The sequence below is a fragment of the Lotus japonicus genome, chromosome 6 (genome assembly GCF_012489685.1).
Source record: "Lotus japonicus ecotype B-129 chromosome 6, LjGifu_v1.2".
Classification (NCBI taxonomy): domain Eukaryota; kingdom Viridiplantae; phylum Streptophyta; class Magnoliopsida; order Fabales; family Fabaceae; genus Lotus; species Lotus japonicus.
Window position 1 is genome coordinate 17,723,103 of NC_080046.1, and position 18,237 is coordinate 17,741,339.

At 35.3% G+C, this 18,237-nt stretch overlaps 1 protein-coding gene across 1 annotated transcript; it reads left to right on the top strand.

The window, feature by feature from the left end:
- The first annotated feature begins 33 nt into the window (after positions 1-33).
- Positions 34-17,723, top strand: LOC130724640 (ABC transporter D family member 1). Its single transcript, XM_057575919.1, has 27 exons — positions 34-225; positions 397-599; positions 2,169-2,301; positions 3,279-3,558; positions 4,981-5,205; positions 5,923-6,120; positions 6,286-6,740; positions 6,891-7,029; positions 7,115-7,193; positions 7,338-7,576; positions 7,686-7,990; positions 8,067-8,172; positions 8,263-8,421; positions 9,263-9,362; positions 9,442-9,550; positions 9,812-9,902; positions 13,596-13,720; positions 13,877-14,026; positions 14,111-14,183; positions 14,677-14,857; positions 14,932-15,090; positions 15,513-15,671; positions 15,765-16,001; positions 16,350-16,513; positions 16,676-16,728; positions 16,825-16,903; positions 17,194-17,723. The coding sequence occupies exons 3-27, from the start codon at positions 2,240-2,242 to the stop codon at positions 17,278-17,280; spliced, it is 4,014 nt and encodes a 1,337-aa protein (XP_057431902.1). The 5' UTR covers positions 34-225; positions 397-599; positions 2,169-2,239; the 3' UTR covers positions 17,281-17,723.
- Positions 17,724-18,237: the final 514 nt, after the last annotated feature.

Genomic DNA, 18,237 nt, shown 5'->3' on the forward strand with positions numbered 1-18,237 from the left:
AACTCCGGAAACCCGACCCGAATACGACACCGTCTACTGAAAGCGAAACTCAACTAGTTTATCTTGTAGGAGAAAGAAAAAAAAAAGAAAAACAAGAAGAAAGAACACGAGTTCTCTTTTGTACCGTCGCATCTCACATTTTCGTTCCCAAAATCCATTGCGGTCTTTTCACAAACACCTTGTGTGCGCTTCACGACGGACGCAACCTCAATCAAATTCAAAGAGGTATTGAAATCTTGTTGCTACCTGATTCTGATGCTTTTTTCATCACTGGTTGCTGAATTCACAGCTTCACTCCGATTCTTCTTTGTCTTCATTTGATTGATTTCCGATTTGCTAATTGAGGGTTTTTGTTTTTGTTTTTCTCGGAATGAACGATCGTGGGTTTTGCTGTAGATTCTGATGACTCCTGATTCTGATCGTTGTTGTTGTTGAGGATTGGTTTTGACCACGATCATCACCAACCAACCAACCAACGTTTGCCTGCAATTTCTGGGTTCTTGAGCTGAGCTAGGATTTTATGGTCGATAATAATAAGGACGAGTATGCTCTCTTACCACGTGATGATGGAGCATGGTTAACACTATTCGCCTTTTAAGGTGACCCATTTCTAACACTAAATTTTCTGTGATTTTGAGGTATATAAAGTACATTACTAGCTGCCTCTGTTTGTTTGTTCTGGTTGTGAAATACTGGTATGAAGTGTGTTATGAAGTACTACGTCAAAATTTCTGAAAACTAGGGTGTGACACAATATGATATGTATGTAAAACAATAACAATTTTGCCTTTTCCTACTAGTGGGTGGTTACATGAATCATATAACACCATAACTCCATAAACACCCTATCATGTATAAATTTTATAGATAGGCTATTTTCTCCTTTTACTTTCCACCTCTAATTATTAATATATCAAACAACAAGATATATTATATGTGAAAGTAAGAATATAAGCATTAAAGTGAATACATCATAAGAAATGTTTAAAGAAGACACAGGTTTTGAAGGAGTGAAGTAGCAGATACAGATTGTTTTTAGTTAGAAGAAAACCAATCGACTTAGTGACAAAACTTTGTATTCTACATGGACTGATATGCATTTTTGTGATAACTTACCCATATGTTTCGAATTAGCACTACATCTTAGATGTACGGCAACTGTTTAAGAATGCCTATTCATCATGGTTTTACGACGTTCATTAGCAAATGGTTTATTAGTACTGATCGTTCTTACAATGGTAGGCGTACTATTGCCTCAGTTGAGCCCTGAATTAAACAGTGACAAGGCATCGATTAGGTGTGTTATCAGTAGATTGGGAGAATTTGCTGAGCATATAGTTAATGAATTTTTTTTCTTAAACACTTTGCTTTGAACATTTTCATTTTCATTTTCGAAAATTTCTTTTAAACATGTTCTCCACTCAATGGCTGGGTAATCTAAACTAGCAAACGATTAAAGAGAAGATGAAAATTAATACAAGTTTCTATGAAAATTTGAATGGTCAATAGTAACATCCCTTTTGCAGATTCTGGCTTCCTAAGTGTTTGCAGATTGGTGTGTGGTCATTTAAACTTCATAGTGGTTGAAAATTGATCCAACCAAGATGATAACAGATTCGGGAAAGGGAAACAAATATAACTTGAAAAATATTTTAATTTTCCGGAGACTTGTTTGTGCATCATCTAAGTAGTTGTCTGATTAAGCTTGTAAAAACAACTTATGACCCATCTATAAATTCTTGAGTTTAGTTTAGTAAGCTTCTCAGATTAGCTTATGCCATAAGCTCTCATGACATATGCTTTCATGTGATAAGCGCTCATTAAATAAGCCCTCAATTAAAATGTTTGACCTAGTGTGGCTATGCCTCAAGGTCAAGGAGACCCTCTTCCAATACTTGTCCTTTTGTTTCTAGTTGAAAAGCTGTAGTTCTATAATTATACTTTTGGTCTGGTGTAGTTACTGTTTTGTGTACCCTTAGAGCAGCATTCTCCATAGGTTTTACTTGTTAACATTTTGATCAAATAGTTTGACGCATATGTGGGGCACTCATAAGTTTGAGCAGCATGGTGTGCCTTAAGCATGCTACTTTGCCTAAAGATTTATTAATTCTGCAGTTTTGGTTGCTAAATTCTAATCCATCATTTTTTATGGAATTAATGTATGCTAGATTTTCCTGCTCCTAAGTGTAAGAGGAGCAACCACCACACATCGATTTTTTGATTCGGAACATCTTCTGCGATGGCTTCCCTTCAGCTGTTGAAACTAACTCAGCATGGCCAGAGCTTTCTGGCTTCAAGGAGGTATTAAACTGCATATGTTTCTTCTTGTAATGATTAATTTTAAACCTAGCTTTGAATCTGACTTACCATTTTATTTACCACAATTTTGTTTGCCAATTGGCCTAAATACCAAGTTTACAGTTTAATCAGCTATTTTGTCCATCATGTGTAAGTATGTTCTTGTGCATGGTTTCCACCCGGATGGAGGTTTTTTTTAGATGATGCTTCTACTATTACAACATCCGTATGCTGAAATCTGTTAATGCTACTGATAGGTACTCACATATTACATGGTTTAGTTAGTTAGGTGAGGAAGTTATCACATAATTAGATAGTTAGTTAGAGGGTCAGTAAGGCTTGTTGCCTATAAATAAGGGGGGTTAGAGAACATGAATCATCTCGGTATTTAGTTGGTCCTGGGTTTAGGGAGAGTATTGGATCTCTCTCTTGGGTTTGGGAAGGGCGTAGGTCTCTTCTCTTGTATCTTCCTCTAAATCCCAATTGGGGGGGGATTAGGGTTTATCATCAATAATACATTCCATATTTCTGGGTTCTATCAGATACTTTTGTTTAAACTTTTAGAAACTTGTAATTATGAGGTAATTGCCATTGGGAGTTGGACCCTAAAGAATTGCATAAGTATGATTTGCAGTGTGTAACAACTAACATGAACTTAGGAAACTTGTGACGATGAGGAGGCTCCAGGAAAGAGACAAATCTTGTCTTGGCAGATGCATTAGTGCAAAGTTCCATATTGTATCTTAAAATTTCTTGTTCAATGGTTCTGCTTCTTTTTAAGGGAATACATGTTATTCTGGAATGATTTTGCATGAACTATTGAATTATCCTCTGCATTGATTGTTGCTATCTTTCCTTGTATTATAATTTGTATCCTCTCATTGATTGCAGGTTTGTAATCATTAAATCATTAGGTTGCTTAACAAATTCGCATATATACAGTAATATTCTTAATTATTTATGCATACGGTTAATGACAGGAAAGCTTTACTACTTGCATCTGGTATCTTAGTTGCTGGTGGAACAGCTGCATATATGCAATCAAGGTTTAGAGCCAATAAACATGATTTATTTGGCCAATGCAATGGCCAACATAGTGATAAAGAAGTCACAGAGGACGAGGTTATGAAAGAAACTACTCCGCCAAAAAATAAACAAAAGAAAGGGGGAGCGAAGTCACTTCAAGTCCTTGCTGCAATTCTTCTTTCTGAGATGGGAAAATTAGGTGCAAGGGATCTTTTAGCTTTAATTGGCATAGTGGTAAGGCTGTTTTGTTGTGGATGATTATGCTGCGTGTTTTTCTTCATTTTTTTTTTTATAAATGAGTCATTTGAATACATATTCAATTTTCCATCATGGTATTCGATTCCATCTATTTATCTTTGTGATTATTTAATCTAGTCCTGACGTAGTGACACCTCCCCTGCCACAAGTAATGTAATGATGCACTTCAGGTGAATGATATTGATCAAAATCAGATACTTCGTTAATTCTGTCATTCATATTTTGGGGCCAATGTAGACTCTGCTGTTACTCATACCTTCGGTCATTGTGTAGTCAGATATGCTTCTCCTGCTGCTACTCTTATTAAGGAGGAACAAGACTCTTATGTGTTGTATGTATGCTGTTGTTTCGTTCTAGTTAGACTGGGAACTGTGGTTGAAAATCTATGCATTGTTTTCCTTTTTCTTATAAAGAATTTGAGTGTTTCATGAAAGAGCAGAGTGGAAAATGGTTTAATATTTGTATGTTGAAAAAAGAGTGTTGGAGTTGAGAGGGTTTTAACTTTTGAAATATCAAAATAGCACTCATAAAGAGAAGATAATGAAAGATTAGCAACCGAAAAAGTTTTCATTATTCCTTTCACTGCAATGTATTATGTCTGTGGCTTTATGTTAGGCATGAGCCTGTGCATGATAGGGAGAATACAGTGTGAAGGTCGGGTATATTCCAGAAGGAACAGACAGCAGGGTGTCTAATGAGTAATGAGTTAGTTAGTAAGTACAAGGGGGATTTTGGTGACAATAAGAGTATTTATCATTTCTTAGTGTGCAGGGGCATTTCCTTTGTAATAGGATTTCTCCTCATGTGGCTCTATCACTTGAATCACATCACATTACCTATTAGTTGGTTCACTCCTGTTCTGTTTTTCTCTCTTCTATCTTCACATTCTGTTCATCAATAACTTTGGTGCATCTATCACTGCACAAAAGTTCCTAGTTTCTTTACCTTTCCTATACCTGGTGATAGCTACATGGTATGGAAGGAAAAACAGAAGACTTTCATTGTCAAAAGCTTAATTATTATCCTATGTGCTTGGTTCTGAATTTAAATATAAACATGGTTTGCCTGCTTTACTATTGTTTGTACTTGTAAAGCATATAAGTTTGCCCAGATTGCATCAGAATGCATTTTGCACTTTGGTACTGCCTACTGGTAGAAAGCGAATTCTTAGAATATCTGTATGTGAATGTGGAAGTAAATGAAGTTGAGGGGATAAAATAAAGATGGAGTGTTTTTAACATTTTATCTGAATGTCAAAACCACAAGACTGGTCTATTTTCCATACAAGAAATATATGAATGGGAGAAAATGTAGACAAAGAAATATGTTTGTTGAGTGCCTCTCAAGAAGTGAATAATAAATAGGTTAAATCAATTTTCAAATTTCATGTTCTTGCAGGTGCTGCGAACTGCTTTGAGCAACCGGCTTGCTAAAGTGCAAGGCTTCCTATTTCGTGCTGCTTTTCTTCGACGTGTACCATTGTTTTTCCGGTTAATTTCAGAAAATATTCTTTTGTGCTTCCTCTTATCAACCATTCATTCTACATCAAAGTTCATAACAGGAACTTTGAGTCTGCATTTCAGAAAAATATTGACAAAGCTTATCCATTCCCACTATTTTGAGGTATAAATTGTTGAATTGCATAAAGCTATTTTAGATTGTCTGTGTTAAACTATTTATCAATATATGCATTCCTAGTTCTGACTTCTTACTATCTTATGTAGTGTCTGTATTCAGTTATCAACTTTAATCTTTTCTTGATCTGTTGTTTTTCTTATTTTTATTGCTTTTACATGTTTATATGCTAAGTCTGTTTTTATCTCTATTTGTGATGTTTGAGAGTTCACTTTGGAATATTTTCAGAATTTGCCTGTTGGCGTCATTAGGTCTGTTGCTATGTTCTGCTGCTTAAAGAATATGGATAATAGTTGGTTTTCGACTGTTAGCCTGCTGGGTACTTGAATATGAACTTATTAATAATTATGAATTAATTGAAAATGGGAAAGACTTGATGGTCCGGCTGGTAATTATCTGTCATAGGTCTAAGATATTGGGCTGGTCCTGACCAAGGATCATTCTAGAATCTTTTCTACATCTTTGTGCATTAAGTGGAAGTTACTTGAGAAGGTTCTTTGAGCAGTTATTCTATCGTCTTAAAGTAGAATGAAAATTCAGTATCCAATGGATTCTTTAAATTCCAAATATGCAATGCCAGTACTCATATTTTTAATTGCGTGAGTCGTCTCAATTGTCTGAGTAATGTCTAAATTGTGTTTTAGATTTTTAATACTTAATTTAGTTCTTACGATGTTTTTCTGTTGATCATGTTTTTTCCTTCAGAACATGGTATACTACAAAATATCACATGTGGATGGTCGTATTACTAACCCAGAGCAAAGACTTGCCAGTGATGTGCCGAAGTTCTGTTCGGAATTAAGTGAAATTGTACAGGATGATCTAACAGCAGTGACTGATGGAATTCTATATACATGGCGGCTGTGTTCTTATGCTAGCCCAAAATATGTCTTCTGGATATTGGTATCTCTATAATTGAACTGTATTGTTTAATAGATTTCTCATTAGCAGCTTCTATTCATTTGTTGAGTTTTTGCTGATAGCTGGAGACTATTAGGATCTAGATCTGATGTTAGAAACTTAGAAATTAATGCATTTCTTCTCAATGTACTGTTTTTTCCTTTTCAGGCCTATGTACTCGGAGCTGGGACTGCGATCAGAAACTTCTCTCCTTCGTTTGGCAAACTTATGTCCAGAGAGCAGCAACTGGAAGGAGAGTATCGACAGCTTCAGTCACGATTAAGGACTCACTCAGAAAGTATAGCATTTTATGGTGGAGAGAGGAGAGAAGAATCTCATATTCAAGAGAAATTTAAGGCATTGGTTAGGCACATGAATAGAGTGCAACATGACCATTGGTGGTTTGGCATGATTCAGGACTTTTTATTGAAGTACCTTGGTGCAACTGTTGCTGTTATTTTGATCATTGAACCGTTCTTTTCTGGACATTTAAGGCCCGACAGTTCAACTTTAGGGCGTGCAGAGATGTTAAGCAATCTAAGATATCATACCAGTGTTATAATTTCCTTATTTCAGTCTCTGGGAACTCTTTCTATCAGTGCAAGACGGCTCAATCGTCTCAGGTATGTTTGATCTTTCATTTCTGGCTATTTTAGAAGCTGATGTAAAAGGCTTTGATCGTTCACTTCTTGCTGGGCATGCCTTATATCCAAGTCCTTCATAAGATTCATTTTGTCTTCCTACATGTCCTCACTTATCTGGTTGTATTACAGTGGGTATGCTGATCGTATTTATGAGTTAATGTCTGTATCAAGGGAGCTACACTTGGTGGATGAGAAATCTTCACTGCAAAGACAAGGGAGTAGAAATTGCATAAGTGAAGCTAACTACATTGAATTTTCTGGTGTCAAGGCAAGTATTTCCACTCAACTTTCTATCAACCTTGAATTCATATTGTGTATGTCATGTTTAGAAGTGATGGTGCACCCAAATTCAGGTTGTGACCCCCACTGGTAACGTCTTGGTGGATGATCTGACCCTCAGGGTTGAGCCAGGATCCAATCTTTTGATTACAGGTAGCCCATCTGATCTCTCTCAGGGTTGAGACAGTCTTGAAAATTGATGTTACTTTGTTATGCATTTCTTTTGTTGAGTCATTGTAAAATATGATCTGTGATGGTTGATTATCTGACATGTTATTGATGATTCTTTGGCTGAAGGTCCAAATGGCAGTGGAAAGAGCTCTCTTTTCAGGGTTTTAGGCGGTCTTTGGCCAATGATATCTGGACATATCGTGAAACCTGGCATTGGTTCTGATCTTAATAAGGAAATTTTCTATGTGCCACAACGACCATACACAGCTGTAGGAACACTTCGTGATCAGCTAATTTATCCTCTTACTGCAGATCAAGAGGTTGAACCACTCTCAGATTGGGGGATGGTGGAGCTATTGAAAAATGTAAAGTTCATATCTAACCCATGTCTCTCCATGTCACATAAATATGTAGCAGTTTATTGATTATTTTATTTGTTATTATTCATTGAAATTGCATGTGTATATGTTCTAGGTTGACCTTGAATACTTGTTGGATCGTTACCCGGCTGAAAAAGAGGTAAACTGGGGTGATGAACTTTCATTGGGCGAGCAACAGAGACTGGGCATGGCTAGACTTTTCTACCATAAGCCTAAATTTGCAATTCTTGATGAGTGCACAAGTGCTGTCACTACGGATATGGAAGAACGATTTTGTGCTAAAGTTCGAGCTATGGGAACATCATGCATTACCATATCACATCGTCCAGCGTTGGTTGCCTTCCATGATGTGGTTTTGTCCTTGGATGGTGAAGGTGGATGGAGTGTACATTATAGAAGGTTGGTATTTTACTTTGCTGTTTGTGATTGTTCTACTTTATTGTTATTGTTAACGAGATTAAGATTTCAATTCCAGGGAGGACTCTTCTACTGAAATGGGGATTGATACAATGAAGGAAACAGAAACCAAACGACAGAGTGATGCAAAAACTGTTCAACGAGCATTTGCCATGATCAATAAGGTTTAGATATTTTCTGGTTTTGGTTATTATGATGTCTTTATAGTTTTTTATTTTTCATTGTTTTGATGATTTCCACACTCTTTCCCCTAGGATTCTGCATTCTCAAGTTCAAAGGCACCGTCGTATATTGCAGAGGTGATATCTTCATCTCCATCTATGAGTCATACAATATCACCATCTGCTGTTCCCCAACTCCGTGGTAATACTAGGGCATTACCGCTGAGAGTAGCTGCCATGTGTAAAGTATTGGTGAGTACTTTTCGTCGATTAAATGCTCTGACAAAGCTTTTAGTTTCATATTTTTGGGTAATGTGTGTGTGTGTGTACTGTGGTTTGACACTTTCATCATAGAAAAGTACTTATTACTTGTAGATGTTTTTCTAGTTTATTATTTACAAAAATACTTAGATATTGATATTTTGCTGGTAATTATAAGCCCAAGCATTAGTGCATAAATAACTGTAAATCTTTAATGTACTCAAGTTAACCCATGGAACCTACAGATCTTTTATATGGTCACTGGTAGTGGAATTATGTTGAGAACTCAGGGAAGAGAAATGGAAAGTTGATAGGAAAAACAAAGTAAAGGAGCAGTTTTATTGAATGATCTAGAACAGAAGAAAGAATTATCCTCGAAGGGTTTCCCTTACAACAGAGCCTTTTGCTTCGTTTACCCAATGCTAACCAATCTGTATGATCCCCCTAATATTACATCCCCTTATGTAACTAATCCCCTCTAATTAACTAACTGCTGTAACTTCCCAAGCTAATTGATCTAACTTCCCTAACTACTTTTCCATCCCCTTCTGTTCTGACAAATTGTTGTTAGGTTGGCTAACTTTCTTAACTTCTTTTCCATCCCCTTCTGTTTTGAGTTTATTTCATAAGCTGCGCAGATTAGCTTATAAATAAGCACTTATGCCTACTTATAACCTATTTTGAGCTTATTTCAACGAGCTTTCCAAACTAGCTTATGAATAAGCCCTTATACCATAAGCACTTAATTAAGTTGTTTACCCAAACACACCCTTAATCTATTACTTCGATATATTTCAGGCGCATCTTTTTTATGTGGGTTGCTATCTTTCAGGTACCCACTGTACTTGATAAACAAGGTGCACGACTATTTGCTGTTGCTATTCTTGTTGTTTCTAGAACATGGGTCTCAGATCGTATTGCATCGCTGAATGGTAAATTTCAAGTCTTTGACTTTTCATGATTTGGAGATTCCTTGTGTATATAATGTTAAAAGAAAACTTATGTTCTCAGGTACTACTGTGAAGTTTGTTTTAGAGCAGGATAAAGCTTCCTTTATTCGGTTAATTGGTTTAAGTATTCTTCAAAGTGGTGCATCTTCTTTCATTGCACCTTCTATAAGGTAAACTGTACAGATCTATCTGGAATCTTAGTTTATTTTATCTCCTACTGGTAATGCTATTTCTTACATATGATTGCTGATGAAACTTTTGATTGGTTTCTAAAAGAAGTTTATCATTGTTTATAGTAATTTTTCTGATTTATAAAAGATTGAAAAGTTCAATAGTTAGTTTGAAGCATTGAAATAGGGTTAAAAAAAGTTAACTTGGTTGTTTAACTAGCCTTCCAAATAGCGAATTTGAATATAATATATCTTGTCCAGACACTTGACAGCCAAGCTGGCCCTAGGGTGGCGGATTCGTTTGACACAACATCTACTCAATAACTACTTGAGACACAATGCATTCTACAAGGTAATTGAATATCAAATATTCATTTGTTTTTTAAGCATATTTTTTATTTTGTGCTTCAATGATTAGTTGCTATTTGATACAAGGCAACATATTTTTTACTATTTAATGTGGAACTTTTTCTTGAAATAATTTTGTTAAAAGTTATGAATTTTGATAGCTCACAAGTAAACATATAATTAAATGAGCTACTCCATCTACTCAGTGATTGCTCTGTTGATTTTTAAACTTAAAAAAAAATTATAACGTAATGTTCATAACATATTTATGCTTTCTAAATTTGCTTATACTTTTCTCATGAGAATGAAAATTTTGAAGACATAATTAAATTAAAATCATGTTAATGTTAATTTGTGTCTTGTTATTTTCTTGTTATTTGTTTTTGTTTTTTCATTTACTCTAAACATTTAAATTGAACCCGCCAGTATATTCAGACATTTGAAAATTAATATTTGGCTTGCGTACAACTTAGTCCCTAACATTTAAAATTAAAAGTGTATTTATCCCCTCAAACTTATTAAAGTGTGTAAAAAACACTTCTGTTAATTTTTCACTTTTCTGTTAACTTTTAATAAAGTTTATCACATGACATGCACATGACATCTTTTTCTCCCTAAATTACCCCTCTAGGTTATCCACTTCTCCCTTACTCCAATAATGTACAACGTTCCATATTTTTTAATAAAAAATTAAAATATATTTAATACTTTTTAAATTATTTTTTCCATACGTAAAATAAATAAATGTGTAATATTGTGTTAACAGTTTTTACAGAAGTTGTTAATATATATAAAAAGATATTTTGAACTTAAAAAATATAGAATTTTTTTTGACTTAATATAATAATCAATTGAACTAAAGGTAAATATATATCATTTGTGATTCATTATTTTGTTGTCTTTTAGCGCCATGTTTTCTGTACAAATTGCCAATTCTACATTTGACGGAGATATGGAGATGCAGAATCCTACGTTTTATTTAAATTTCTTCTATCAAATGAGCAGCAACAAACAATTAACACACCTGGTGTCTGATTGCTAAATCCTACATCTTATTACACAACCACCTCCTTTTTCTTTTCTTTAAGATATTTTTTCTCTCGCACTTCCCATCCATTTACGTTAAAATGACTGTTATATTATGGAAAAAAATGTTTTATATTTGAAGTTCAAAATATCTTTTTATGAATATTAAAAACTACCGTAATCCAATATTAACACAATAATATTTTTATCATTTATTTATTTTATTGTTGGTAAAAGTAATTTTACATTTAAAATGTTTTAATTTTTTATTAAAATTGGAACTTCTTACATAAAGGACTAGGGGAGAGGGTGGGTAATTTGAAGGGGTAATTTAGGGAGAAAAGATGTTATGTGCATGTCATGAGATAAAGCGTTACAAGTTTATAGAAAAATTAACAGAAAGGTTTTTTTACACTCACTTCGTGAGCTAAGGGAAATGAAGGGATTTGCAGGGTAAAGGGCCAAGGTTCAAACCCTTGTGAAGGAACTAATTTACTAACAATTAACAACTAACATTTGCCTATAAAAAAAAAATTAAGTACATTTAAGGAGATAGATACACCTTTTTAAAGGCTAGGGTGTAGGGACTAAGTCGCACGTAAGCTAAACTTGTTAATTTGCTTATTCCCCTTATTATTGTTGGCAATTTTAAAAAATATTTGATGATAAAAAAATATAGGCTTAATTGCACTTTTGGTCCCCCAACTATCGCCTTTCTGCAAAATTGGTCCTTAAACTTCAAAATTAGCAAAACTGGTCCTCCAACTATACATGACGTTGCACTTTTGGTCTGCCGTTAGCATTCTGTGAGGAAACTAACGTGAGAAGCTGATGTGGCAAACTCACATGCTTCTCACGTGACTTTTTAGAGAGGACTTGATGACTGGACAACATGAGCGTGTCACGTGACACTATCAAGCCCCAACGGTCATCTCCTCCATCATCGTCTTCTTCACCTAAGCCCTTAAGAGAGGGGTTTTTCATTCCTTGCATCTCCCTCTGAATCACTACCTGAAAATCGAAGAAGAAGGATATGCGAGCACCTCCAAGGGAAGGGTGGAAGGAAATGGATGGTGGGTCTCAAAGTTGTGGTCCGCTTCTTGGTTCGCCACTGGTTTCTTCGTCGGGGTCCGCTTCTTGGCTCCAATGTTCTTGTTCGCTGTTGCTTCTTCGTCGACGTCGGCTGCTTCGCCGTTGCCTTCTTCTTCGGCGTGAGCTTCTTCGCCGTCTTTGTCTTCCACTCTCACTCTCTCTCGTTCGTTTTGGTCTGCTAGGGTTTTCTTGTGGCTGCAATTTTGGTCCCTTATCTTATGAAATTGAAAACCCTAGTTAGACCTAAATCCTCTTTTAGTGTCACGTGACACGCACATGTTTGTCCAGTCATCAAGTCCTCTCTAAAAAGTCACGTGAGAAGCATGTGAGTGAGCCACATCAGCTTCTCACGTTAGTTTCCTGACAGAATGCTAACGGCAGACCAAAAGTGCAATGACATGTATAGTTGGAGGACCAGTTTTGCTAATTTTGAAGTTTAAGGACCAATTTTGCAGAAAGGCAATAGTTGGGGGACCAAAAGTGCAATTAAGCCAAAAATATATTGAAAATGGTATTTTAAATTTGTTTGCCTTTTTATCTTTCCTTGATGAAAAATAAAAACTTAGATTATAATATTTTGACTTTTGTTTCTACTTTTATTCTTAAATTTTAAATTAAACCAACAAATGTCTAACAAATATATTGACCATTTTACATGGACTACGATCATACTTAATGTTATACATTCAATTTTTCTTTCTCTTTTAATTTTGAAATTAAACTAACAAATCCCTGCTTATTGCATGTGTAGTTTTGTGACATATGAAACTAGTCAAAAATATTTTGAATGACTAAATTAAGTGATTAAATATCATTTTAATGATAATAAAATAAATTTAAATTATGATATTCATATTTTATTAATGTGAAATTATTTTGATGATTATTCATGTACCCACATTTTAAAATTTGCGTTGCCAGCACAGGGCACAAACCTAGTATTCACCTGGTTTTAAATATCAATTTGCCTACGAATTTGTTCGACTCCAAAACTACCCGCGAGTAAAATTTCATAGAAATTGTTATATTTAGTTAGGTATACTTTAACTATTTCATCGTTGTCATTCATAATGGATTGAAATGCACAAACTTTTTCTCAAGTTAAGAAACTACAGACCACATTTAAGGAATTTGAATTAAGGAAAAAGTATGATTAATTTTTACCTAAGAAATACGGAGTACATTTGCTTTAGCTGAAAGGATTCTTTCATAGCTGAAGAGTGAGTATTGGTGAGCAAGTAAAGGGTAGGTGGATATTAGTAGATGTGATACAGTGTATTATACTTCATTCGCATGGAAATGACAGATATTCATCCTTCAGGGAGGAATCATATTTCCACAATGCGGGAAGATTAGCCTGGAACAAAATGTACCTTATGTTAAATTTTCTAAACTTGGGTATTTGAGATTTCTAGGAATAACTTGTGACAGCTTTGAATATGTTTTTCACAGAAACTTTTTGACTTATTCTCTAGTTGTTATATTATGAATGATTAGAATCTTTCATTTGGCTCTGAAGCTCTTCAGGCAGTTGTCTGGGACTTGTTCTCAAATTTTTGTGACATGCATATCTCTGTAGGTCTTCCACATGGCAAGCAAAAATATTGATGCAGATCAGAGGATAACTCAAGATTTGGAGAAGTTAACAGCAGACTTGTCTGGATTGGTTACTGGATTAGTAAAGCCATCTGTGGATATTTTATGGTGAGTAGCTCATTCATAAGATTGAATTATTGTATAACTAGTGTGTATTTTAATAGGTCTTGAATTTTTTCTTTGGTTTGTACTTTTGACTACAGTACGTACTTCTATTTTTCTTTTCTTCTATTGACCTTAGCACACATTTTTGTTTTTCTAAAGGTTCACATGGAGAATGAAGCTTTTAACTGGTCAGAGAGGAGTTGCTATACTCTATGCTTACATGTTACTTGGCCTGGGATTTTTAAGAACTGTTACGCCGAATTTTGGTGATTTGATTAGCCAAGAACAACAGCTTGAAGGAACCTTTAGGTAAACTGATCATGGTTTCTTCTGCCTTAATCATGGCATGAAATTAAGTGTTTTGGAAATGATTCTGACCTTTTTCAACTCTAGGTTTATGCATGAAAGACTTTGTGCTCATGCTGAATCTGTTGCTTTCTTTGGAGGTGGTGCTCGAGAAAAAGCTGTGAGTATCCCAACTCTACAGTACTTAAATGTCTTTTCTATTATGTTGAGCTTATTTGAGAAGCTGTAAAATATGGATTGGAAGTTACATTACTCTTTCTCGGCACTGTCAAAATAAAATGAGGAATCGTTACCAGTAGAATGAAGTGAAACTCTTTCACTCCAACCCTCAAATTTCGGACACACCACTGCTTGACTCTTCAAAAATCATGAAAAAGTTTTAATCAAAACTGTTCTTTTCCACTGTCTTTGCTGCCCTCATAAATTTCCAGTTTCTCATTTACTACTTCCGTGAACAAGCAAACCCAAAATACACAACTTGTGCATGTTTTTGTGTGTTCCACAGTTTTATTGGTTTTAGGCTTTAATATGGGGCATGTGATGAGCTTTCAATCTTAAAAGGAAATGTGTGACTTATTTACTTTTCTTCAGCTTACAGTTTATACATTATTATTATTGCAAGCTCTAAATTTTACTCTGTTAATATTGTGCAGATGGTTGAATCAAGGTTCAGAGAGCTTCTGACCCATTCCAAGTACCTTCTAAAAAAGAAGTGGTTGTTTGGTATACTCGACGATTTTATCACTAAGCAACTCCCTCATAATGTGACTTGGTTGCTTAGCTTGTTGTATGCTATGGAACATAAGGGAGACCGTGCCTCAATAAGTACTCAGGGTAAGATTAAATTGACTTTTCTCTGTTACTCTATTTCCCACTTGTCCCACACTAACATAGATACTGTGTTACAGGTGAGCTGGCACATGCATTGAGGTTCTTAGCATCTGTTGTTTCTCAAAGCTTTTTAGCTTTTGGTGACATTCTTGAGTTGAATAGGAAGCTTGTAGAGCTTTCGGGTGGCATTAATCGTATTTTTGAACTTGAAGAGTTCCTGGATGCAGCACAATCTGGTATTTCATTATCATTACTTTGGTCTATGAGCAAACATACAATATAGTATCTTGCTATTTCCATTGCTGTAATTTTTTATAATAGTCAATGTCATGAACAAACTATCTCAGAAACTTAAATTGTCAGGTCCACACATGAATGGTTTTATTTTGAACATGTCTCTAACAGAAGAGCCCATTGGGCTTTTAAGTGTGGACAATGCACATGCCTACTTTACTTGTGCTAAGATAAAACTTTTTACTAGAATAATTGGGGGCAACAATAATCAAACTTTTGACTACTTGATAATAGAGACTCTGCTACCATGTCATATCATGAACCATCTATATCAAAAGCTTAAGCTGTTGGGTTAAAACATATGAAATGCTTTTATATTTTCTCTACCAGTCATTATGTGCTAATCATATCTTTTATGATACAGAGAACTTAATCAACGGTGGTGCTGTACATCCAGTGAGGGACAATCATTCTAAAGATGTTATTTCATTTTCTAAGGTTGATATTGTAACTCCTACCCAGAAGATGTTGGCCAGAGAGTTGACTTGTGATGTTGAGCTTGGGGGAAGCCTGCTTGTTACTGGTTGGTGTAGCTGTTATTTTACTAAATTTTCCCTTTTAGAAGGGGGATTCTATTCTAATTAGAATTTAAATCTTTTGTGGCATATGATAAAAGGTCCAAATGGAAGTGGAAAAAGTTCAATTTTCAGGGTTCTTAGAGGACTCTGGCCCATTGCTTCTGGAAGACTCTACCGACCATCTGAAGATATGGATCAAGAGGCTGGATCAGGTTGTGGCATCTTCTATGTTCCTCAGCGGCCATATACATGCTTGGGAACCCTGCGGGATCAAATTATATATCCCCTGTCCCGTGAGGAAGCAGAGTTTAAAGCATTGAAGTTGTACGGAAAAGGTATCTTGTGTCCATAAAATGACAGGCTCCAGAAATGCCTTTATTTATTAAAAATGATCTTACCGAAGCAACAGTTGTTCATTTGACTACACTAAAGCTTAAAATGATTCCACGTGCTTTGCTTTTGACTTCGGAGCACTTCTACAGTTGTCATTATGCATGAAATTTGTTGGGACTTATTAGTCACATTGACTGTGTTGAAGATTTCTCCTTTTAGTTTGTGCATGATTACTCTGTATAGTTTTCTTTTGCGAACCCAGGATAATTTTTTCTCTTTAATCATTTTAAAAGTACATTTGTTTTTTTTTTTTGGTGTTTCCTCTGATCATTGTAACCGTGCTGTTTCAGGTGAAAAACATCCTGTTACTGGAAATTTGTTGGACATGCATTTGGAAGTTATCCTAGCGAATGTTCGGTTGAATTATCTTCTAGAAAGAGACGCAAGTGGCTGGGATGCAAAGCTAAATTGGGAAGACATTCTATCACTTGGAGAACAACAGAGGCTAGGCATGGTATGTGAATTAAATCAATCTCAATTTTCGAGTAATTTAGTTAAATTTCTTCAACAATTTTTTAATATAGTCATTAAACCTCCATCCCAGTCCTTAAAAGTTAAAACATGTTCAATAGTATTTTTCTGTTTGAATTTTAACATTTACCTCATGTTCTGTAAGGCGCGCTTGTTCTTCCATAAGCCTAAAGTTGGTATCCTCGACGAGTGTACCAAGTATGTATCATCTTCAACTTTTCTTTAAACGAATTGTTTGCTTTCCATATGTTGCTAACCTTGTTCTATACTGTACCTGAAAAAAATTAATGGCAGTGCAACTAGTGTGGATGTTGAAGAGCACCTATATGGACTTGCGAAGCAAATGGGAATCACATTTGTTACTTCGTCACAAGTAAGACTATTAGTTGTGAAAAATGAAAATTTAAAATTTTGTCTTCGCAAATATAGAGAATTAAGAGCCGCTCACAAGTTAGATTTGTGTTTCACAAAAATAGTTCAATTGGGTTTTGGTAAGCATTTTGAACTTGCCTCATTTGATGAGAGTTCTTCATGTGATTTATAGATAGATGTATTACATTCCTTCTCTGCACATAACTATTTGATTTTTATTTAGTTCTAGCTGTGTCAGTTAGTAACTTCTCTAAATCTTGCCAAACTAATTGTCTTTGTTCTTGTCGTCAGCGTCCTGCACTAATACCATTCCATTCCACGGAGTTACGGCTGATCGATGGCGAGGGTAATTGGGAACTTCGTCAGATCAAGCAATGATTTTCGTAAGGTAGAACTGCCAGCAGACTCCCATTTGTTACTATATGAGATATGAGATGTGCCGAGCCGTGAAGATATTGTAGCAGATTGCAAAGTTGAAATTAGGGTTGCCAATGATGGTATTCCTATTATCTTTCATTTTGGGTTTTACCATATTCCCCAAGCTTCAATTACTGCTCCATAGACTTCTGGGGACAAACAAACCGAAACAGCATAACGGCCAAAATAGTTGGTAGTGAGTTAGAACATCTTTGTCACGATCTTGGCAGTGTATGAAGATCAATCATGTACAGGTCATTTTTTAGGTGGTTAATATTCATTCATATTTATAACCATTGAATGTAATAAAACGGCTTGAATCAAGAGTTGTTCCTGGAGATATTATCTTCGCCTGAACTATTCCATCGTCCATGTATTTTTGTAAGCTTGAGTTTCTTTCTTTATTACATGGCCAGCTGAAATGCTTTTAACTCGCTTGATTATGATATCATCAGAGTTGTCGAAATCAAGATTCTACAGGAAGAAGAGGTTTGTCGAGTAATTATAGCGAAGACTGTAAAAGCATAATGAAAATATACAAATATTATAACAGAATTCACTAATTCCAGATGTAATGTAAATAATATTTCAGTATATATCTAGTTCATATCTAGGATTGATTAAATGAATCTACGAACAAAATGAGGGGTAACCACCCACCTGACTACCGACTCCAACCGGGGTATGAACACTAGTAAAGCAGAAAATAATAGTACCCAAGTCCGTCTACTTAAACAACTTCACAAAGCATCAACATGGACAAACTTGAAACGGACTTTCAAATAAACCCCACAACTCAAACCCAAGGACTAAGATGCCGCAGATGATGTAAAGGCTGTTGCCAAACGGCGACCTTCCTCACGGTGGCAATGGCAAGGGCCACTGAGCGAAGGCAGTTGCCAAATTGCGACCTTGCTC